Source organism: Vigna unguiculata, chromosome 3, assembly GCF_037176805.1.
Source record: "Vigna unguiculata cultivar grain cowpea cultivar isolate G323 ecotype 2 chromosome 3, ASM3717680v1, whole genome shotgun sequence".
NCBI lineage: Eukaryota > Viridiplantae > Streptophyta > Magnoliopsida > Fabales > Fabaceae > Vigna > Vigna unguiculata.
In genome coordinates, this window is record NC_140794.1 from 54709048 (window position 1) to 54733702 (window position 24655).

Sequence of the window (24655 nt, forward strand, 5' to 3'; positions counted from 1 at the left end):
AAATAATTCTTCTAGTATATTGCAGGTATGCTTCTTTATGTTCATATACTTTTGGTTGTCTATTGCATTTGCAAATTTGCTGCTTCGGAGCTATCGTGCATACTTCTACAAAATTTGGAAAATTACCAAACCAAATATCAAATTACATTGAGTAAAATAGTACTGACATTGAAATAAATAGCAATAATCACTCGGGGGTGATCTATATTTTTGTGCTAAAATACTTACATCATGGCTGTTGAAGGTATATTTTTCACTATAAGAGGAGCTACGGTTGATTTGTTGTTTGTCTTTTTAAATTTCTGCGCTTGGGTGTTTCAGAAGCTAGCGGTAGTAATGTTAAATTACAAATATTAACACATAAATTATTAACATTTTTCTTTTTTTTTTCCTTTTTTAATTTCATTCCTTAATCTAAATAAAACAATATAATATCTCCAATAATACATGAATCTAGTGAAAGATCTTAAGCTTAAAATTAGAAGATATCGAATAAGTTGTTGGAGAGATTTTACATAGCATGCCCAGTTTCATTTGACTTAACAAGAGTTTAATAGATAAGAAACATTTTTCTTAAAATAAAAGCATGAATTAACAAACAAGATTAAACAAATTTCTAAAAAGAAAAAATTAAAACATAATCTTAAAAATAACTTTGACATAGTGATGCTTTTTAAAATAAAATAAATCTAGGAAAATATTTTATAAAACCATTGCATTTGGTGACATACTTATTCTAATGTTTATGCCTTTCAATTCTAAAGACATAGTTGCTGATATTGAAAAATTACCTTTTATTTTAAAATTTCCCATTACGCATCAATAATAATAGGATAATAGGATAATTACTATGCATGGGATATACTTTTCCTTATTGTGAAAAAAGAAAATATATTATTTTAATTTATTATTAAATAAATGTTGCAGAAGGACCGTGTCTTTAACTAATAAACCTGATATAGATTTTTTGATATTATATGTTTTTTTCACTCTAATCACTAATTTTCATTTTCACAATTTTATTTATATTTTTTAACTCATTCAAATTCTTTAATCAAAGCACTCATTATTTATTTGTTATGTAATTATTATTAATATCATATTATTGTTTATAAATATTTAAATATAAAGACACACCATATAGGGTTAAATATGTTTTTGTCCCTTAATTTTCAGTAAATTTTAGAATTAGTCAATTTCAAAATTTTGAACCAATTTAGTCCTTCATCTTTTAAAATACGTAAATTTAATATTTTTAATCAAATTTTGTTAAGTTTATTTGATGTTTCGTACACATTTCATTATTATATTTGAGATTTTAATAGTATTTGACACATTTTTGCTTTAATGTTAAGTTAAATATTATTATGACAAACGTTTGAAATGTCAAATAAACTTAATAAAATTTAATTAAAAAAAACTTAATTCATGTATTTTCAAAGATAAAGAACTAAATTAGTCCAAATTTCAAAATAATATATATATATATATATATATATATATATATATATATATATATATATATATATATATATATATATATATATATATATATATATATATATACGTGTGTAGTTTTTTTTCAGTAAAGGATTTTAAAAAAGAAAAAAGCGGTAGCATAATGCAAATTGAAGAGCAAGAGCAACCACAATCTGGGAAAACGAAAGACAAAAACTGGGGAGGGTTGAGGCTGTGGTTTATAATTGATACTTGTTTGATCTATGGCTACAGGCACTACTAGAATGGTATTGGTGGTGAAGGAGATGTTGCAACTCTCTTCTTCAACACTTCCCTTTACTTCGCTTCGTCTTCGCGGGGTTTCTCCTCCTTCGCACTTCTCACTGCAATTTCGACGCTCGTTGCGCCCTGCAATTCGATGCGCTTCCTCAGACTCCGATGGCGCCAACAGAGTTTCGGCTCGGCTGTCGCAGGTCAACCAGCTTCTTCAACAAGCCGAACACCGCGCTCTCTCCGCCGACCAAACCCCTCCTCCTAAAATCACAATAGGTTCCTTATCCATTTCTCAATTTAGAACAAAAATGACCAAAGAGATAGAAAGGTAATAGCTTTTGTTTTGTTTTTATTTTTATTTTCTTGGTTTCAGATCATGTTGCAGTGAGTTTTGCTAGAAGTGGAGGACCTGGTGGTCAGAATGTCAATAAAGGTTGTGTTCCTTGAATGTTTTGTTTGTTCCTATTTTATTACATTGGGGCTCATTACGCTGATTATTGATTGGACAGTGAACACCAAGGTGGACATGCGCTTCAACGTTAAAAATGCACATTGGTTGAGTGAAAGGGTTAGGGACAAGATTTTGCAAACGGTATTTTCTGCTGCAAAGTTTTCTCGTCATCTGTTTACACAATCCTTAGATGTTGTGTATCAAAATTTTATGTGTACATCTATTAGTTCTAGTCTTGGTTTGAATGATCATCTACCTTGTCTTTTTGAATAATATTTAGTTTTGTTGGTTCTGGGTAGGAGAAGAACCGTATTAACAAGGACGGGGAGCTTGTGATTTCGTCAACCAAAACTAGAACGCAAAAGTTTGTTTCTTCTCTTTTATACTATTTGCAGTCTCTTTCCGTTTTATGATTGGTTGCCTTATTCTACCATTTTTGTTTTTCTCTCAGGGGTAACATTGAGGATGCTTTGGCAAAGCTTCAGGTAACATAGGAAAGTTTAGATATAATTTTTTTTTTTAATTGAAACTGTTCAAAAATGTTTTATTAAAGCATCAGGTGTTATTGTCAAAGTGTATTTTTTACTATAATTCCTTTCTGTTCTTCTCTATTACTTATTTTCTGTTTTTTCCTTCATTGTTGATTTTCATTTCCGCATTTTGGAACTTTCATTCCAATTGGTCACTTGTTTGTGACCCAATTGTGATCCAAAATACCCATTGTAGCGACTAGCCTCCCAGTATTGAGACCTTGTGGAACATAGAACAGTGACTTTACTCTGCTTCTGCATATGTGACGCTTCACTGCTTCTGTGTTTGGGAAGGCTCTGCAATCTGTGTCCAAGGAGTAGGCCCCTAGGAGATAGATAATATCTGGATGATTCTTTTAAAACAAAATCTAACTGATGCATTGTGCAAACAAATTGCACAACATCACTTGTAATGTACCTAGTGCAAGTACAAAAACTTTCTTGCTTCATATGTTGTTAATTTTAGTATTTATTAGTATAGTAAAATTTAATGTCTTGTACTTCCATATGAAATAGCAAACCAAATGGGTTTACCCCTCTGTTCCACATATCTAGAAAAGTCTTGTCCCACGTACCAAATTCTACTGCGAACCATGTATACCATTTCTCCATGGTATAATTGTTTGAATCCAGTATAAGGACTATTGAGGAACACGGAATGGGAAGAGAAATTTCTTAGTTTTATTGCAGTTTTAGCAAAATATTTTGAGAGAACACGAATGCTAGCGTCTCCCTTTAAAAGTATTATTATGCTGGATCCCTCCTGGTTAGCGTCATCTTTGATATGATGTGCTTATTTGGATGTTAAACTTAAGTTATCTAATATCCCCCTGCTTTTAAACAACACAGATTGATTCTATTCACATCTTTTCTTGTTCATGAAAGCTGGCTTTTACTTAGCAATGGTGCTTTTCTGAATATTTACTGGCAAAAAATAGGAAATCATTGATGCAGCATCTTATGTCCCGCCACCTCCCTCAGAAGAGCAAAAAAAGAAAATTGCCAAGATGTAATAGCACTCACTTTCTATGTTTTCTATCCCTTCTTTTAAATACAATTTCTTATTTTGGGTACAATTTTGCTTGTGTCTTCGATTACACTAGAATCACTTGGTGGTGAAGAACATGTAACTGACAGCTGTTAATCAAATTTGCAATTTTGAAGGGCTGCTATAGGCGAACAGAAACGCCTTAAAAGCAAGAAGGTGCTTTCAGATAAGAAAGCATTTAGGAGGAGTAAAAATAGCTGGGACTAACATGACCAGAATGTTGAGACTGTTATATCAATTTAGTAAGTTCTCCACTATTGGATGCTTTAGATTCATTTGCCAAGCATCATATTGTCATTTTCATTATGTCTATATTCTCAATTGGTGCCATTTCTGAATCTCTGGGCTGCAGGTTGCAGAAGTACAATCCTCTTACACTATCATACCGGATACACACATTGGATTAATGGTTGAAATATAACCATGAATTCGCGGAACAATTGGAAAGACCTTACAAATGGTTTGTAGCTGCTTACTTGTAGTTAGCCAACATTGTGATGTAGCTAGGATTTGGACGATTACGATATTTTGAAATAGAAACACCATATATTGGTTGAATCTATATTGTTTTCTGTGAGCATTGTCCTCTTCGTTCGCCTTTGACACGCGTCATCTATTCACATTGAAAGTCAACGACCTTGGAAACGTGCTTCTCTTGAAAACATGTCGATGGATAATGCCTCTGTTATGGCAACGAGTTTTGTCATTTAGGTAAGGTGGAAGGTTGGTTCCTTCGAAGATTCGTTTTGATACATTTCCGTGACAGAATTCTTTATTTTATGGAAGTGATTGGAAGAACAGGGCCATTTGTTTACATAGGCAATTTGCTAAAGATTGGATGCATTGTTCTCAGTTGGTCTAAAACAAATAAACATCATGTCGGTTTTTTTTTTTTTTTTTTGCTTTGAACCATAACTCATAGCGGTCCTATAAACTATAAGATTCGGGATGTCATGACTAAAATTCGTGTAGGGGCTAGGCCAATTGCCATGATCGGACATCAAATTGGATTCTCTCTTCCATTGCAGTAGCTCAAAGACATTGTAAAAGTAAAAATTATGAAGAACAAAATAAGTAAATAACAGAAGAAAAGTGACCATCACATGAGATTTATGGACCGTCCTACGTAAGTCTGATATTTAAGAGCATGTGAATTATAACTGATAAAGATGTATCATGTGTTAGCAAAATTTTACCTTTATGAAACTAACTTGGAGTAAGTTCTTCATAGTGGTTTATTTTGCAAGACCATTTATCTCTGCAAAATATCCTAACATAATCATTATATTATAGAACTTATAAATAGATTTTTAGACTGGTCTTTAGGGGATTTCACATTATAAGTTTATGATTTAAGTCACCAACTTTTTGCTACAACATTTTGAGAAGCCCATTATTCTTAGAGAGAAATTGATATAAGTCTGGTAAAATATATATATATATATATATATATATATATATATATATATATATATATATATATATATATATATTATTGAGATCACCATTTGATAAAGATAACATTTTCATAGTTTCTTAATATATTAGAGAAGAGAAATTAAATCTACTTATAGTTTAAAATTAGAGAAGTAAATTGATCGAAAAGAAAACTCAACAACCTTGACCTCATAGAGTGAAAAACATAAGACTAGAAATGCGTCTGTTCTTTAAGAAGTATCAGATCAGATCAGATACATATACAAGAGAATTTGCAAAATAAAAAAAGAAAAAACACTTGGGTTTAAATAGGGGGATATTTACAAATATGAGAGTAACGTGTTACATAATGAAATATAAAATAAAACAAATGGGTTGTGTGCAACACAGAATTTCGTGCTGTATGCATGTATGTATGAGTATATATTTACAAAGAAAAAGCAAAATTGAATACTGGAACGGGCCTTTCATAGAATCACAGAAAAAGAGAAGAGTATGTATCTAGAGACCTATGAAAAAGTGTTTTGTGGTAATTAATTAGTATCCTAATGGTAATAGAGGCAAAACTAATAAGAAGGTAAGATTCATCGTCTAATAACGTGCATCTCCCCTGACTCATGGTCAACATGTTTAATCCATTTCTTTGAAGCAGCAGAACTTCCAATGGCAGACACGTGTGCTATGTCGAGTCCCTTCCCCACAGGAAGAAACACGGAACGAACAAGACGACGCGACCCTTCTTCCAGAACATTCCGCCATCGAAAACCAGCAGAAGCAATAGAACTATTGCCGGAGTGGCACGCGTTCTTGCATATCAGCACTGCGCCTTTGTTGCTCAGCTTAGCCAGCTTCAGCACTCTGGAGAAATTGGAGCGCCTGGAATCCACCACCATAAACTCTATCCCCGCCAAATCCTCCATCACCTCCTCCGCATCCCCCACCACGATCTCCGGCCACATCCCCGCCTCCCCCATCCGCTCCGCGTATTCCGATCTCGACCTCTCGTCCGGCACCACGCACACGTGCCTCCCGCACGTGTGACTCCTCGCCACGGCCAATCCCACGCTCGTCGCCATCATTCCGCCCTCCGACCACGTCTCCACTATCAGCTGCGCGTTCCACCCCGCCGCCATCGCCGACACCAGCTCCGCCACCCCCGATTCCTGGAAAATTCGACACTGCACGCAATAAATTAACGGTTAGGGAGGGATAGAACACGAAATTAGGTTGCGGCAGAAACTGTAAACACCGAAGACAAAGTGCATGCGTGCTCACTGATTTCACTGTCTGGATGTATGCTTTGGATGCTTTCTCTGGGGACCAAACTAGTTTCATTCTCGTTCCGGTTGGTTGGGTCTCTGCCTGGGATTGTGAATAATAATGAATATGGCAGAAAATGAGTAACGAGGGAGTATTATATATGAATATCGGTGGCGTGACAAATAGATGGAGAAAGGAAGGGTTAGAGAGAGAGAGAAAGGGGAGCGTTGACATTTATTCCGCGCCAATCTGACGTGTGTGTTGTTAGATTCGGATAACTCCTGTTTTGTTTCCCCAGTGTGTTTTTCTTGTCTCTCTGTCTCTCTTACCTTTTACAATGCTTTCTCTGTCATGTCTTACGTGTACTCTGTCCCAAAGGAATTTTTACTTGCACATTCCTAAACCATGAATGGACAGACACATATACAAAATATATATATATTTTACTTAAAGCATTCACACGACCACATGTTTAATTTCACTACATATGGAAATCAAACAATTTCAATTTTGGACATATATTTCAAGTTTGAACAAGATAAATAAGATCCCAGTCATCTTTATCAAATAATTTTATTAGCTAATTATTTGAATGCATTAAATTTAGAACAACGGTGTGTTCTTCTATTGCTTTTGAGGAAAATTATTAATATATATTTACTTCTTATCCAATATTATCCATGACAACGGAGAAGGTGGATAAAGAAAAGAAGTTTTCCTGTATGTTATAGTGCTTTAAACTGAACTGATTGAGTGGAGATACTCTTCTTACGTTTAGTGCTGTTCCTGCCCTCGGTTTCAAGTGGCCGCCGCCCACTTGCTTAGGCCAGTGGCCCTTATGAGTAACCAAAATTATGATAGGCTTATAGGCCAACGCCACTGAAAATAACATCTAACACTAACCAAATACCAATGTCGCAGCAGAAAATGCCTATTTTACAATTACTCATGTATTCATATTCATAAAAATGTTTCATCATTATCAAAGACTTCACGCATTGCATACTTTACGCTAGTATATTTTGTTTTCTACACTGAATAAATGATAGAATATCTCCATAAATGCGCAACAAGTATTTAATTAATGCAACAATAGTTAAAAGGTGGTAATATGTTTTTCCGTAATATATAAACCTCAAAAACATATCGGTGTTTGTTAATTATAACTAATCTTTACAATACTGATAAGAAAAACTTTCCGACGCCGAGTCGGAACACATTCTAGATCTGTTTTAATACAAAAGAATATAAGAAAAGACAGAAAAAATAGATAGACGATGAAGGGTGACGAGTGAAAGGAAGATTAGAAAAAGAAGAATTAGAAAAGGTCAAATGAAGACTTTTAGTCTTGGAGAATGAAAATGTATTAGATTATTTCCAGAAGCATATTTTTTTGTCTAAGGTGGAAGTTAAAGGTCACCGCGTCCATAACAATGGATCTGATCTGAGTCTAATTCAAAATCGTATTTTCTGAGTAAACAAGTATCGATGCTGACCAGGTGCTGATATGTTCGAATACCTCACAAGCAAGATTCAATTTTAAAAATTTGCAACATTCTCTTAAAAAAGTGCCACTTAGCTTCTATGCTACGCTCACAGTAACTCCACAATGCCAACTATAACATAAGAAAACACATTCCATGTGTTAATTAACGTCACCAAGTTAGGTTCTTATCCTCCCCTCCTTATCACTGTATTGGGACCACTTGGTTGCAGACATACACAATTTTTTAACGTCTTAAACTTATAACCATACCATATCATATTTCAATTAATAAACTTAACCATGTACGATAGTCAAATCATTGTTTTAAATAATGGGTTAGCATATGGTGGCCCACTTTCTGATTATGACCCTCCAAAGTTATAATCAGCTCCAACAAACAATTCACCACCTCCATTTATATAAAGTATATTCCTTCGATGATTCAAAACTTATATATATACTTCACTGTTGTCAATTTTCAAGTTATTTCCTCTCTCATTTAATCAATAACACTTTTATGCATAAAGGGCACATTTTGATTTTTTGTTTCTATCCTTATTGGATTGCTATTTGTTTTTGTATATAGGTTTTCTCAACTACGGTTTGAAGTTACTTATCTTGGTCATTCAAGTTCATTGTGGATTTATCTCTGTCAAGCATTAGAAATATGGGATTGTGCAACAATAATTTCTTTTATATATAGTACGAGTTAATTTAAAGGTTTGAAACACTAAGGGATTTTATCAAAACTGTACACGTCTCTAATTCAACTAATCCAAGCCTCAACCGGAAGACTCTCCACATCCATTGATGTATTTACGCATGCATCATCCTCTATTTACATCATATTGGTGATCGTAACAAAAGAAAAGAAACATAACACAAGACAAACAAGAAAATAGATAAGGTAAGCTGGTTGAATAAATGACACAAGTGCATTTTAACACCTTCCATATGCATACAAGTTTTCATTTTAAAATATACAACACAATCATCCGACATGTCATATTAGGAATTAAACTCTTCTAAACTTAATATTATCTGGATAAATGCACTTGAATTAGACTTGTGAAACCAAACATATGTGATGATATAAATTGTTCTATCTGAGTTGTGACTCACAATGTTAATCATGTACCATTAAAAAAAACAAGGGTCCTTAAACAAATTATTCCGTATAAACTTTCTTAAAAAAGAAATAAGAAGCTTTTTTTTTCTAAAAATTAAACTAATTTGTAAAAATTAAAAAAAAACAAATAAAATATATATACGTAATTGTTTTTACAAAAATATATATATATATATATATATATATATATTACTTTTAACTCAAGAAAATAATTTATTTATTTGTTTTTCCAAAAGAAATTCATGTTTCATGTTAGTCGTGGTTACGATTGACCTGTGCTCAGACATCATTTATTCTTTTTCATATAAAAATTTGAATAATACAACAATAATACTGATGCTCTTCGTTAAAGCGAACTTTTCCTCCTTCCTTTTGTTTCAAAATTGAAGAAATAAAATATATTGCGTTTATTAAGAATGTGGTCAAAATATTCCTTGAACAATTAAATTAATCTTTCTTTTTGAATGAAATTTTAAGAATAAGTTAGGTCTAGTCGATTTTTAAAACAAAGTATCGTTTTTTTAGTTAAAGAAACAGGAAAAAATAAGGAGAAAAGTTCCTTTCGCTTGGTTCCGAATTTCTTTCATTCACATGTCCACCGGATTAAGATAATTGAAACTTTCAATAATTTTGTTATTTTGGATCTATTTTTCTTTTTTTGTCCCCTTATAAATGAGCAACGGCAAACGATACACACTTTTTAAAATTAAACTAACTAAACAAATTGAGCACCTTTGCCAATTTTTAGCATCTTTGGAACAATTAATTATATGCATCATTATTAATATTTTAATTAATTAAAATCAGTTTTATTTAGATAAATTTTTTTCAAAAAGATTTTTGAGATAATTAATTTTGTTTTGTTGAAAATCCGTTTCTGTATATAAAAGGAAAAAAGTATCAAAAAATCATGATAACACGTTTGTTAATTTTTCTTTTTTTCTAAATTTCAACTGCAAACATTGAACTAGTTTTATAAACGACATATTTTACATTAAAAAAACTGAAAATGAAAGCAACAAGTTTTCCTAAACACACTATTTATGACAAAAACAAACAAAACTAAAAAATTTGTTGCACGGCAATCAACTTCTCTATTCATATAAGATTTTGATCAAGCATCTCAACTACATTAATTCAAATTTGTTAATATCATGTCATATTAATATTAATATTAGATGTACCATAAAATAAATTTTACTAAAGTTTAAATAAAAATGGACCAAAGAAAAGTAAACCCTGATTTTGAATTCAAGCACAATGTAATTCATGAAAAACTATTATTATTAAAAGTTTCATATCGACTAGAGATAAGGCTAATTCACAATATATAAGTGGGTACAATCTTCATCTTATAAGTCGGTTTGGTGGAATTGATTTGGGCTTAAACTTCACTTCTAACGTGGTATTAGAGCTTATCCTAGCGAACTTTTTTGAACATTCTGTTTCATCCGATATCGGGCCGCTAACGGACCACCCACATGCAATCCTCACTTTACAAACTAATTTTGTGGGGTTGAATTAGACTTAAATTTCACTTCTAACAATTATTTTGAACTCACACCACGTACATATGAAGGAAGTGCGAGATTTGGAGAAGGAAATAATCATAGAATCAATCGTAATGCATGGAATGGAAAAGCCTGATCATTGGACAGTCGTAGATTGAATTGTTCAATTCCATGAAAGCAGACCAGTCTTATTTATCAGCTTGAAGATTCGAAGAAAGATCGATAAAGTGATTACTTAAGAGAAGTGATTAAGTACTATAAGAAGCTTCTGATTAAAAATAATATTAATAGACTAGTGATTTTTAATAGCATTTACTAGTTTAAAAAAATTATATTAAGGGAATACAATCGTCTATTTTTCTCCATTGTGGCCTTCAAGCTATAACAAGAATATTACCAATATTTTGTTTATCGAAGCAAAAAAAAGAAGATATTTAGCAAGATAAATTGAATAAGGAAACTATAGGAAATTTCAACTCAAAAATAGTAAAAGAATTTTAAAAAATTAAATTACATGTCAATATATATCAAACCATCTTATCTTAATTAATTAATATATTCAAAGTGATAATTTATTTTTTTATTTTTAGATATATTTATACACACACGTATGTCTAAACCAAAATTCAAAAGTAAGAAACAAAAAATGCACGACTTGTATCAGAAGCAATGTACAGATAATGCATATACTAACACAAATATTTGGTACTATATATAAATTTCTTTTAGATAATAATAAGATAAAATATATTGATAAAAAAAGGGATACGTGCTTAACCCAAGTATAAGTGCATTGTTGTCAATAATGTGCAATGCATAATCTTCATTACTAATCTCTCCCCCTTCATATGTATTTGAATATTCTCCTATGTAAATATAATCTTTCTTATAAAACAGATCAATTTCTTCTCATGATCTTTGTTCATACATATTACATAATACTTACAATAGACATAATGTTGAGTGTTGGTAGAAAAGAAATGGTACAAGTCAATTTTGAGATTGACTTAACACCGGAAGGATATGCGCTTTAAAGCTAAAGCTAAAAAGACTTTTAAATTCTCATTTTGATTCAATTATTATTTTATATAGGGTTAAATGTGATTTCGGTTTCTTAACTTTAATCGAAAATTAGAATTAGTTTATTTTCAAAATTTTGGATTAATTTAGTTTTTCAACTTTATAAATACGTGAATTTAATTATTTTAACCTAATTTTATCAAGTTTATTTGATGTTTTAAACACGTGTCATAATAATATTTGACTTGTTTACACCCTTTAACACATCTCTGCTTCAATGTTAACTGAAATGTTATCATGAAACACATCCATAAACTTAACCCACCCATAAACCAACTCACTCAGAAATTTTAAACATTAAATTATATTAAAATGAAAACCATAAACGTTCTTATACCTTTAATACTCTCTCTAAACTGGTGTAACTAATTTTTTTTTGGCACAAAATGAACTATACAACTTTATATAAATATTTAGAACAAATACAACTTAGTAAAAAGGTATGAAATAAAAATTCAAAAGGTAAAATGTTATACAGTTATTAACTTAATGTCACTTTCCTTTGACATTTAGTACCGCTGAATGTAATTTTTGTGAACCTACATATAATATACTTTAACTTTATTTAGATTTTAATCAAAATTATAATTTCATTTTTTTTAGTATTGAAGAAAAAAATTATATATATTTTTTAATTAAGTGAACTAACCTGTTTAACCCACCAATCTATGGTGGGTAGGGTCAAGTTTAAATTTTTTAGACTCGTTAATAAGTGAGTCGAATTGGGTTGACTCACTAAGTGACTAACTCATGTGACCTGTTTTGACAACTCTACTGATAATTTAATTAAATTTTATTCTCAAACATAAAATTATAATTAATTTAATTAAGGTATATTAATACTAAAAAAAGTTTTGAGATTTTGTTTTCTTAAATATAATTTTATAATTAATTTAGTAGAAGTATATTATTACTAAAAAAAAACATTGATATTTTTTTTTCTTAAACATAATTTTATAACTAATTTAAGATAAAATTATTAATATTAAAAAAATTAAGATATCTTTTCTTTATATATAAAATGAGTGTTATACTTATTTCATCCTCGATCCTATATAATAAGGCAAATAGTATCCAAAAAGGAGTTTAAATTGAGTAATAGAAAATTTTATGCATTTTTATAAACTCTTTTAAAAGATAAAATCAACTTTTTAATAAAACCTTTTAAATATAAGATCAAGGACATTAAAGAGTACACACATTTTTATATTGTTTCATTTCAACTATTAAGTTTAATTTCATTTCTTGTTATCACTACTAAGTTTTACTAACACTCAAAGATATAGGTTTTCTTCAACCTTCAATCTTGACCTTAATCTAAGTATTATTTTTACTTGTTTCTTCAAGAAAAACCCTAAGTATTATTTGTCAAATAACCTCTTCAAAGCTTGTACACTCTTCTAAAAATTGAATACCCCATTTGTTTAAGAGAAATATGAAAGTTCCACTTATTTTGGATATTCTCACAAAGAAAGCATGTAAGAGTACTCTATACAAAATATATATATTAATACAAAAGATTATTAAATAACAACAAAATTAAGAAGAAAAAGAAAAGTAGATGACCATAAATTCCCACATAAAATTACTATGCTCTCTACATTTGTTTTCGGTGGCCATGAAAATAGCAATTAGAAAAGAAAAAGAAGCAATCATTTAGTATTCAAAACCAATCATGTTTTTTACACAACCAATTATGTTTTAATATTAAGATTTACATTTTATATTATTAAATTCATCAATTCATTAATTAGAATATACTTTTTCAGTGATTTTTTTTATCTAGCATTGACTTTTCGTTAGTATATCGGTATAATTGATTTTATAACTATGAAAAAAAAAAAACATAAGATACTAGAAAAGTAATATTAAATAAATTTAGATCAATAAATGTTAAATTCAAGCCTAGACTTGAAATAATACTTTTTAAAAATGAATTACATATATTAAGTAACATAGAATTAAATCAAAACATTTTTTCATAGAATTTTTTCCTATATTTCCATAAAAATATAAAAAAGTGTATAGTTATTGGATAAAAAATTAAATATATCTAAAAGATATTCAAAAGATTCTTTGTCGTATGTATCTAATGAAAGCAGAAGTTAATGTTCGCCTTAAAACCATGTAAATAATTAATATTATTTTAGTTAAATCTAACCTTATGCATCAATTTTGAGTATATGGCTAACATTTACTGCTCCTAGGCTTGCATTATTCAAATAAAACACGGTAAAGTGAGAAAATCATTGAAATAACTCCAAATGTGTCAATCATCTCACAAAATCGAGCAAGTATTCTCCGTATCAGCATCATTGATCATCATTGGATTTTTGTACCAGGATAAAAGCACTCGATGCCATTTTCCTTGATCTTGAAGTGAAAATTGTAACTCTTAATGGCTGAAATTCCATGCTGATGTTGTATTTCCTTATTTAACACCATCAACTACATATAAAATGAACAATAAAACATAATCAACAAAATGAAATAATATAAAATAACAATTTTGTCATAAGCTTAGATAATGATGGAAAGATAGGAAAACCTATATGGTGTCGGTGTCAACTCCAAAGGAAGTTAAACGGGTTATTTTTAATAAGATAACATCTAGAAAAACTTGGAATTGTATAAACAGTTTCAGTATGAATTTATTATAGTGCAGTACAAGTCTACCTGACCATGCACATCTTTTGCTAAACCAGTGGCCAATGGTTCAGCCTTGACCAAAATGTCAGCAAGGTACTCCATTTCTAAGATAACAGCAGTCCTGTCTCCATTGAAATAAATATCTTTATGATCAAGTGCAATAAATGCACAACCCTGTGACACAAATACAGAAATGAAGAACTAAAAACATTGGAATAGATTTCAAACACAAAGGGGGTATTATCTTACATATTCTGATGTTAACGTATGACAATAATGCAACAAGTTTAAAACATCATCTGAAGAACCATTAGCAGCAACTTCAAAAAAAGATATATCATCTATAATGATAGAGATGGATTTCTTGTCTTGATGTAACACAGTGACCACTCTTTCGATTTGCTCAAACACAGAAGAAAGCCCATCATGATTGGGTTTTCCTTCACCTAGGCATCAATAAAATTTGTTACTCAGAGATGTATATAATCCCACAGACTCTACATTTCTTAATTTCATTATTGTTCCCAAAACTATGTTCGAATTGATAGATACGCATGGAGTAGACAGAACCACACAAGGCTTCGAATTGGGGGATATGGAATGGAACTAATTGTTTTTCTTATAATTATTAACTTAGTCTCATTAGATGAACTTCATTCACGCAAAATTCACACCTCATATTATGATCAGTCACTAATTTACAATTATGGGATGTAAATGCTTAAATGGAATAGAACTTTCCACATTACACCAAAATAATAATTTTGACTTACCATTCTATTGACTCTTAACTACTTTGAGATATTCATCAATACCATGGTCACTAAAACTTTGTACAATAATAGAACTGGAAAAATATTCAGGTATAACATTTTGCTAAATTTTTCCTCTCCTACAACGTGAACCACACCACTTTTTCTATCACCACAGTCATTAAGTTCTTGTCATGCCTATAGCATGATCTTTGGATATATCGTCACCAACTTCTATATATCCCTATCAGTATCAATTATAGGAAGCAACCACCCAATTTTGTTTCCATCAGTGGATGTTCTCTTTCCTCAATCTAAAGAGACAATGGATCATCTTGAAATATATAGTCAAGATTAATTAGATTAAAATTAGTGCTATTTCTTCTTGACATCTCCTTTTATGACCCATTCTTAACTTCATATAATAAATTGTGAAAACAATCTTTTGCAACTTTTTAATAACTTGGAAAGAAGACTTTAAATCTAACTCAACCTCACAAAATTGGTATGAAAAATGAAGTTTGTACCCACTTATATATTATAATAAATTGTGAAAACAATCTTCTGCACCTTTTTAATACTTGGAAAGTAGACTTTAAACTAACTCAAAATCACAAAATTGACATGAAAGATAAAATTTGTTCCCACTTATATATTATAATTTGGTCATATCTCTAAAGATGTGGGATTCAACACACTCCCACTGCCAAAGAATGAACATCTCAAACATGAGAATAGATATTTATGGATGGATGGTCCAATATCGGCCCAATAGTGACATAATGGCCCAGTATACCTTGCTAGTATGCTCCAATCCCATCTTACAAAGTAGAATTTAAGCTTAACTACACTTAACAAAATCAGCTTAAAGTTGATATGGGATATCTAACAATCAAACAAAATAGTCAACTTTATTTCCTTAATTTGTATGAATATAGTAAACACACTATAAGTTCTTTGACAATTTCAATGATTTTATTAAAAACTATTGAAGTTTAGAAGCACATGAACCAAATTTCAAGTGTCTTCATATGTAAAACACATTGTTGGTTTCTCATCTCTTGACTACCCAAAAAACCTTTATATAAGCTCAAATACTTTTCGTATATCATTGATTTAATCTTTAACACAACATTTCTTTGGTGCTTCAAACACTGGGATGCTGATTCATTTTTCTTATTCAAACCTGAACCATCAAAACATTACTCCAGAAAGTGGAACTATGAATACAATATGTAACCAAGCTTGTGCAGCAAAAACACTTAGAATGATGCACCAGAATTTTTGACAGCCAAAAGTAATGAACTCTTGGCTAACTAAAACTAAATGAGTAAATAAAATCATGATTTTAACATCTAAATCTAGTTAGAATGGTGCTAATGACCTACTAGAACAATTATTTCAAAAATGCAAGTTTTGGTTCATAGCCCCAAATTTACATATTCTAGAAAACCTAAACTATCAAGGAAAGGTGAGATTTGTGTATGAAGAATCAAGGAGGCAATTGGCAATGCAAACACGTTTGGAATTCATAAAACATAGTAAATTTCCGATTAGAATTATGATTAAAAGGCAAAATCTAAAAGTCACATCCTAAAACTCAGATTATTAACTAACAGGGTAAAAATAACTATCCTAACCTAGATATCGAACATATTAAGGCGTAAATTGAAATGAAAATAGAGAGTTAGCAATTGATCCTAGTTACTAATATTATAAAACGTGAATACAAATCAACTAAGACAGAAAAGAAAGCAACTAATAGCAATGAAACATGAATAGCAAGCAAACCAGAAAATTATAAAATCAGAAAATCAGTGGATTTGCTTGAGCGAAAAGAAAATTATAAAAACGTGAATAGGGCGAAAAGAAAGTAAACCGAAGACAGAAAACCAGAAAATCAACTAAAATTATAAGACGTGATTACAAATCAAGAATTGAGCAATGAAACACTAATATCAAGCATCATAATCGGTGAAAGTAAAGGTAATTGCATATGAATCAAATTTAATAGAAACTAAACTTCAGAAAACAGAAATCTAATGCAAATCCAGGGTGAGTAGATGATGAATGTACAAATTAAAGGGAATAATCAACGCGAATCCACCCAATGAACGAGCAATTCGAACAAGCAATTCAAAATAAAATTCAATAGAAACTTTAGAAAAGATGAAGAGCGGACACCTTCGTTGACGTGATTTCTCTTCTTTCCTATTCCAATCTTCCTTCTCCTCTCTGACTCTTCAAACCCTATTACCTCTCATTTTCTCCGTTTCCCTCCCCTTCAAATTCAAAATTCCGGAAAAAAACTCCTTCAACCCCTATTTCTTTATTTTCCTCTGCTTTTATAGTGTCTTCCCGAGTGAGTGAAGTGTGCATTGGTTAGTGAAGTTAAGTGAGTGACTCTTAGTGAATGTTAGTGTGTGCGTGTGTTATTCGTAAGGATGAGTGAGTGACCGGGTTAGATGAGTATTAGCGTGTGCATTAGGTGTTAGGATGAGTGAGCGACTGAGGTGGTGTTAGTTTGTGCGTGAGGGTTTTAGGATGAATGGGCTTGAGTGATGTGAGGATTTGGTGTGTGCGTAAGCAGTGTGTGGTGTTCTGTTGGTGAGGTAAGGCGTGTGTGGATCCTCCATCTAGAAATGGATGGTCCTTCGAAATTTTAAAATCGAATGTAACAGAATATTCAAAAAAATTTGATAGGATAAGTTTTAACTTAATTCTCATACCATATTAAAAATATGTTTTAAGTTTAATTTAATTCTACAAACTCAATCTTATAAAATTGGATTGTAAAGTGAGATTTGCATCCCACTTATATACTATAATACGTCCAATCATATCATCTTTCCATTTTATTCTAACTATAATTCACAATTTTAAGAAACAAATAGCCTAATCCACTTCAAAAAGCAATGGTAACAAAAATATTCAACAAGCAATGGTAGCAAAAAAAAGTCAACAATTGAAGATCTAAGAATATATCTTATTTGAACCATCTTTTGAGTCACCTCATTCATTTCCTTTGACTTTTTTTCTTTTTTTAATGTGATGACACAACATGCATTCTTAACATGAACAAAATTCTCCCTCCTTTAATATTATAATTGTGAATTAATATTTCAAATATATATTTTTCATGATCGCTTAATTATTGACCAAGTTGCTTTAATAACTCAACAGAAGACTAAATTGATTTTTTTTTCTTTTTTAATGTTTCTTACCAAAATTTTGATGTTGAATAGTTACAAGGCAGAGAAAATAATTTAAATCCCAAAATGTTACCGCAAATTAATTTTAAACATAAAGATCAATTAAATACATATATAATTGCATACATCTTTTACATCAAATAAACTCTTTAATACTCCCAATTATAAGACACCTCTTATATAGAAACCTCGACATATACTCTCCTATTAACACAAATATTGACTATACAACGTTTTTATGAACCAATTGGAGGCACGCATAAATGCTAGTATGACACTGAATAATTTAGCACTTGGTGTTCAATTGCTTTGTTATCTTTTTATTTCTTATTAGTTATGATGGATTCTTAAAAAAACCAAAGAAAATTTTGTTTTATTGAATAATAAAACAAGATCAAAGGCATTAAGATCACTTATCGAATAATGTAAAAAAAAAACGTCTTAAATAACTTTATGTATATATCTCAATTGTGACATAATTATTTTTTAAATATTAGACAATTTACATCATTTTAAAGATTATAAGAGTATACACTCATACTTATTAGAGAAATTTAATTAGTAGTAGAAATAGTTCAATTATAAACATTAGTAGAAGATCACCTAATTTTAACTATAGACACGATTCAACAAACAGTGTTTTGTGTTCTTCATTATATGATCATAATTTAAAGTTAATATTCACAAATTTCTTCTTTAATGTTTATTGAACAACAAGAAACGATGACGGAGGTCTAGGTTTAAAAAAATGGGAGGATTACAATAAGTCAACAAAATTGAAGTTTGGATTCTCATCTTCATTTCATTTATTTATTTATAAAATACATCAAATAATTTTATTTACTAAAAATATGAAACTAAAATTTAGCATGTAATAATTACCATGCTAAGTCATGCTAAAAATTAGCATTTAAATTCAAATTATCTATTAATATTTGGACTAAAATTAGTTGCAAAATGGAACCGTCCAACCCATTATGGTCGTTAAAGTGGATTGAGTCGAGCTGACTTGCTACTAATAAATGGGTAAGAAATTGCAATTTGTCTCGTCATTTTTTATTTTTTCATTTAAAAAAAATATTTTATTTTTAATTTTTTTGTATATATATTTATAAATAAATATTTAAAGCATATTTAATCGTATAAATATTTTATAAATTTTTAATAGATTAATTAATATATTTAATTAGATAAATTAAAATAATTATTATATTTACATGTTCAATTACTCTGTTATAACTTTTAATTGAAATTTAATTTGTAAATGTTAATGATTTAAACTATAATAGTTTTACATACTTACATCTTTATAAAAATATAATATAAAAATTTAATCTTCTTACTTTTTTTTTTAATTTCAAATAAAGAAAAATAAAAAATAAAACAAACCGGGTTAGTGAGTCCGAGGCAAATCGACCCATCTTTGACCCACAAATATAACAGATTAGGCAAGTTGGACAAAAACAAACTAACGAGTTAAAAATTCTAACCGAACCGGACCAATACCATTTAGGCAGAAAGACCCACAAATAATAATTTATTTTGACACCTCTAACTAAAATGTCAAAACATGCCAAAACTCACGGGTCATCATAAGATCTATTAAAAACTAAATTTAGTGTGAATTTAATGAGGGACAATATTACTTCATTTTAAAATAGGACTAAATTAAAACTAAAAACAAATATAGGAACCAAATTGAATCATTTTGACATGGTCCACAACTGTGGAGTGACACGTGTAAAAAAAATTCAAAAAAAAATGTGGCGTTGACTTTAACATTGTTTGGTCAAAATTAACGGCAATGACCAAATTGAATCATTTTTAAGAAAATGAAGACTGAATTGAGACAAAAAAAAACTTGAGAACCAAATGATATTACTTAACAAATAGAAGGACTAAAAGAGTAATTTAACCAAAATTTTAATAAAATATTGTTTTTACTCTTACACAAAGGCAATTTATTAAAGTAACTAAATTTATTTTAAACAATTCCGAATATCACATCATAATTCTATATATTAAACATTCACTTAACTTCGCATTTTGATAGGAAAAGTTTAATGTTGATTTAATTGGGATGCCGGTTTATGAAATTGTAATAGTCATATAATTATAGTATAGAATATTAGACTCATATAATTACAGTACCAAACATTATCGGTGTTGAGAATTGTTAAGATTATGAAATTATGAGAGATATGAGATGTATGATAGATATAAAAGATATATAATATAAAAAAATTTGTTATTATATATAACAAAATGTAATAGATTATAAATTTAAAATATTTCAATTCCCTAATTTTAAAATAATAACTAATTTTTAAAATTGAAAGATATTTTTAAAAAATATAACAGAATATAATATATAAAATATTTACAATATTTCAATTTTGATTTTGATTTTTTAATTCTAAAATAATAATTAATTTACACAATTGAAAGATATTTTTAACTTAAAAACTAATTTAAATAAAAAAATATTAAATAAATATTTTTAACAATTGATCATATGATAAACTTTAAATTTTAAAGGTGTATTATTCTCCCTTCATCGCATTTTACACGAAATGATCATAGGTAATCACATATAAATAAATCAAAAATAATTTTACGTGATTTTTTTAAATAAAGTAATTCAAGAATTTTTAATTTCCAAATATAAGCGAGTTACGTACGTAAACGAATGTTTGTTGAGGTTAGAAAATGTTATCTTAAATCCTTCCAAAATTTGTGAAAGACTAGTATTTACAATGTATTTTCTATTGTATTTTTTCGATGTTTGTTTATTATGTATTAAAAGTTGGTTGTTAAATTAGAAATAATTACTTGGCATAAATTTGTAGTTTTGAGAAATAAATTACCATGAGCATGACAAAGTCACAAGGATTTTCAATTACGAGATGTAAAGTTACCATTGGATTTGTGGATTTACAGTAAAAGAGTATCCTTCAACGAAATCAATTAATGTCTAGAATAAACAATTATTTGGCAAAAGATATGTTAGGAACAAGACATAAAGTGGTAGATTATGAAGAATGGAGAGGAAGCATGGCCAGCTCCTGAATCACCTCCACCATGGTTGGCCTTAGCTCTGGCACTTCATGGGTGCACACAATTGCAAGCTTTGAAAGAATTGCAGCTTCAGACTTAGAATAATCTCCCTTCAGATTTGTGTCAACAAAATCTTCAAATCTAAAAGCTTCAACTGCAACCCTGATTGAACCCCCTACCAATGCCTTTCCAGATAGAACTTGAAGGACAATAACCCCAAATGCATATATGTCACTCTTCTCAGTAAATCGCCCAGTAGTAATATATTCTGGTGCAAGGTACCCCATTGCAGCACTTGCTTTAAGAGCTGAGAAAACTACATCATCTGCAAGAAGCTTCGGGAGCCCAGCATCCATGATCAAGGGGTTAAATTCATGGTCCAGAATAACCTTTTCAACTGAAACGTTTTGGTGTACTATTGTAGGCTTGCTTGCTTCGTTGCTGTGCAAATAACCAATACCTGGTAGTGAAGGAAAAATCAATATCAAACAGATAAAGTAGATACCATCTGATGCAGAAACGGGAGAAGGGAGAAGAACTAACCTTTTGCAATACCCCTGATGATAGAAACTCTCTTGGACCATTCAAGTACACTGTCACTTCCATCTTCCTTGTCAAGATATTGAGACAGATTACCCCTGGTGGCAAAGTCATAGACAAAATACCATTCACCTCTGCTCCTTGAGTAACAGAAACCTTTCATCTTAACGATATTTTCGTGTCTCAGAGTGGTTAATAGGATCAACCCCTTCAAAAATTCATCTTCCTCGGTTTTGCAGCAAGTCACGCTAATGCTTCTAATGGCCACAAGAGAACCGTCTCTATGAACACCTTTATAGACTGCTGAGAGTTTGCTCTTACCCAATTGATTGGCCTCGGAAAGGTGTTGTGTTGCTGATTCAATCTCATCGATATTAAATCTGAAACGGTTCAGATATTCGAGGGATAATCCACTTGCATTTTGACCATCAGCTACTGAGTCCCAACCACTGTAGTAATTCTCAAGATTAACAAGTGGAGATGAACTTCTGTAGAAATCTTTAGGCAGGTAAGGACTAGGTTGGCTTTCAGAACATTCGGACGTGTTCCTAATCCTCTGCCTTTGGCGGCGGTATCTGACAAACATGAAGATTCCAGAACTTAAGAATGTTATAATGGTAGTTGTCACACTTGCTGCAATGACAAGATGGAGAAACCCTGCTGATTTTGAGCAATGGATCTGGCTACAGTTCAAGTGGGTATTTGCAGGATTCGAGAAAGTTGCTGAGGGATTATTATTTATGGATTTATTTGGGGAACTAATCTGACCCACGCCATATATTTTATCACTGTTGCAAGCTTTCAAAGTAGAAAACCCAACTCCGCAGAGATCTGGGTTGTTTGCACCTTTGAATCCTTCCCTTAATCTCTGCAATGCTTCATTTTTATTTTAAGGCACTAATCAGTATACGTCCAAGTGTATAAAAACAGGTGAATAAAAAAATAAGAATAATGGCATACCAGAAGGAACGGTCCCCGAAAGAGAATTGTTTTGAATATCTAGAACTTTCAAGTTTGCAATATCAGCTAGTGTTGCAGGGATTATGCCAATGAAGTTGTTAGAGCTCAAATATAGCATCGTTAGGTTCTCCAAGCTACCCAAGGATAGTGGAATCTGACCGGTTAGTTTGTTATGTTGCAAAGATATAGCGTTAAGCTGCTTCAACGAACCCAGTTCCTTGGGTATGTTCCCCTCTAACTGGTTATAGCCTAACTGCAGCACTAAAAGTAAAAAGAACAAGGGAATTTGGATTAATATACAAAACTCTAACTAAAACCCCACAAATAAGCATGTAATGCAGAAATTCATCAAACTCTGTAGATAACTTGATACATCAAACTAAACAATAAACTACCACAAAACTATATACTAACCTCGGAGGCTAGTCATGTTCCCGATATCAGTTGGAATTTTTCCGGATAGATTATTAACGTTGAGATAGAGATCCATCAATTCTGTTAGATTTGCAATCTCTCTGGGTATGTCTCCAGAGAGGTGGTTGAAATGCAGGTATAGACCTGACAAGCATCTGAGTTCAGCCACAGCTGGAGAGACACGACCAGAAAGACCTCTTCCTGGCAATGATATATTGGCCACTTTGTTATGCTGGTTGCACGCAACCCCCAAGAACGAACCACTGCATGGATCACCATCACTGGTCCACGACCCAAGCAGCGTGTCCTCTGGGTCAAGAGATTTTTTCAGGTCCATCAGAGCTCTTAGCTCGGCATTTCCACGAACCAGGTGTGAACTGCAAAGTGCAACCAACACACACAGAAGGAGGAAATGAAGGAAACTCATTTCCAATTCTGGACTGAAAAATCTCCAAAACTAAACATAAAGAGAGACACCCATATGAGCTTTTGTCTCAAAGATTCTAACTTTGGTTTGGGGTTGTTGGTCAATAGTCACCCAGCATGACTTTGTTGGTCTTTGTTTTTGAGACTTCATCTAAGACACTGAATGTGGTAATTTAGTTTGTGCTTGAGCATAGAGAAAGAAGTGTGGAAACAGAGCGTCTTGAAGGAGAGAACGTAGCAAATTAATTAACTTTATGAGTTGCTGACAGACAGGTTGGTTCACATTGCATTTCCTAGAGGAGATGACGGTCAGCAAGGATGGTTGCGCCGCTGTATAGAAAGCGTTTTTTGTATAGTAGAATATTAAAGCCACAATGAATGATTTTGGTATTGTGGACCACCTCAATTTGACTATGTTGTGTTTTTTCAACTTTCCCATTTGGCTATAAAAGTTGAAAATTTATGCTATAAATGAATTCCCTTTTTATTGCGCAAGAGAAACATAAGGATGATGTTTGAAAAAGCATCACCGACCCTGAACCCATACGGCAAGGGAAGGATAAGGATGATGTGCGTTCAAAACCTGTTTGAATTGTGATGATACCGATTCAAATACTAAGGAAGAAACATTGCATTATTCTTAACGATTATAGAATAATGTGTTTGAATGAACATGATGGTTAGAAAAATTAGTGTGAAAAAGGACAAACGTGTGGATCACTGTACCAGGCTTAAATTATGGCTTTAAAAAGGTATACTTTGGGATGATCAAATTTTTTGAAGTGGAAAAAGGGAGGTAGTGATGATCCTTTTCAATGCTCTCCACTTTACCAAACACCATTTGGTATTTGGGCATTAGCATGAAAAATAAGGTTGTTTATTTGGCAGTGGAAAGGAAAAAAGTAGTAATGGGGATCTTTCCACTTTGTTTTTGTTTGTTTGTGGTGAAAGAGACTTTAATTGTCCTCAAGTCAAGACTACA

At 31.1% G+C, this 24655-nt stretch overlaps 4 protein-coding genes across 4 annotated transcripts; 1 reads left to right on the forward strand and 3 right to left on the reverse strand.

Annotated features, from left to right (window-relative positions):
- The first annotated feature begins 1587 nt into the window (after positions 1–1587).
- LOC114176558 (uncharacterized) lies at positions 1588–4340 on the forward strand. The gene is made up of 8 exons (XM_028061633.2): positions 1588–2007; positions 2105–2164; positions 2241–2323; positions 2482–2546; positions 2634–2667; positions 3651–3721; positions 3877–4002; positions 4113–4340. Exons 1-7 carry the CDS (start codon positions 1722–1724, stop codon positions 3965–3967), a joined length of 690 nt encoding a protein of 229 aa, XP_027917434.1. The 5' UTR covers positions 1588–1721; the 3' UTR covers positions 3968–4002; positions 4113–4340.
- Positions 4341–5405: 1065 nt separating this feature from the next.
- On the reverse strand, positions 5406–6574 carry LOC114176722 (uncharacterized). Its single transcript, XM_028061851.2, has 2 exons — positions 6473–6574; positions 5406–6375 (listed from the first exon to the last, which is right to left on the reverse strand). Exons 1-2 carry the CDS (start codon positions 6530–6532, stop codon positions 5782–5784), a joined length of 654 nt encoding a protein of 217 aa, XP_027917652.1. The 5' UTR covers positions 6533–6574; the 3' UTR covers positions 5406–5781.
- A 7200-nt stretch (positions 6575–13774) lies between these two features.
- On the reverse strand, positions 13775–18084 carry LOC114175513 (elongator complex protein 6-like). The gene is made up of 5 exons (XM_085670472.1): positions 18076–18084; positions 17249–17321; positions 14562–14758; positions 14340–14486; positions 13775–14111 (listed from the first exon to the last, which is right to left on the reverse strand). The coding sequence occupies exons 1-5, from the start codon at positions 18082–18084 to the stop codon at positions 13986–13988; spliced, it is 552 nt and encodes a 183-aa protein (XP_085526598.1). The 3' UTR covers positions 13775–13985.
- A 3125-nt stretch (positions 18085–21209) lies between these two features.
- On the reverse strand, positions 21210–24079 carry LOC114178788 (proline-rich receptor-like protein kinase PERK9). Its single transcript, XM_028064878.2, has 4 exons — positions 23248–24079; positions 22834–23094; positions 21877–22749; positions 21210–21793 (listed from the first exon to the last, which is right to left on the reverse strand). The coding sequence occupies exons 1-4, from the start codon at positions 23672–23674 to the stop codon at positions 21309–21311; spliced, it is 2046 nt and encodes a 681-aa protein (XP_027920679.2). The 5' UTR covers positions 23675–24079; the 3' UTR covers positions 21210–21308.
- Between the last annotated feature and the right edge of the window lie 576 nt (positions 24080–24655).

Excerpts from the sequence above, each read along its gene's own strand:
- LOC114176558 (XM_028061633.2), top strand. The coding sequence starts at position 1,722 with ATGGCTACAGGCACTACTAGAATGGTATTGGTGGTGAAGGAGATGTTG. Across the intron at positions 2,547-2,633 it reads ACCAAAACTAGAACGCAAAA|GGGTAACATTGAGGATGCTT; the intron begins GTTTGTTTCTTC and ends TTTTTCTCTCAG. Across the intron at positions 3,722-3,876 it reads AAAAAGAAAATTGCCAAGAT|GGCTGCTATAGGCGAACAGA; the intron begins GTAATAGCACTC and ends GCAATTTTGAAG.
- LOC114176722 (XM_028061851.2), bottom strand. The coding sequence starts at position 6,532 with ATGAAACTAGTTTGGTCCCCAGAGAAAGCATCCAAAGCATACATCCAG. Across the intron at positions 6,376-6,472 it reads ACATCCAGACAGTGAAATCA|TGTCGAATTTTCCAGGAATC; the intron begins GTGAGCACGCAT and ends TATTGCGTGCAG.
- LOC114175513 (XM_085670472.1), bottom strand. Across the intron at positions 14,487-14,561 it reads ATACGTTAACATCAGAATAT|GGTTGTGCATTTATTGCACT; the intron begins GTAAGATAATAC and ends TTTGTGTCACAG. Across the intron at positions 14,112-14,339 it reads CAAAAGATGTGCATGGTCAG|TTGATGGTGTTAAATAAGGA; the intron begins GTAGACTTGTAC and ends TTTTATATGTAG.
- LOC114178788 (XM_028064878.2), bottom strand. The coding sequence starts at position 23,674 with ATGAGTTTCCTTCATTTCCTCCTTCTGTGTGTGTTGGTTGCACTTTGC. Across the intron at positions 22,750-22,833 it reads TTCGGGGACCGTTCCTTCTG|CATTGCAGAGATTAAGGGAA; the intron begins GTATGCCATTAT and ends ATAAAAATGAAG. Across the intron at positions 21,794-21,876 it reads CATCAGGGGTATTGCAAAAG|GTATTGGTTATTTGCACAGC; the intron begins GTTAGTTCTTCT and ends CTTCACTACCAG.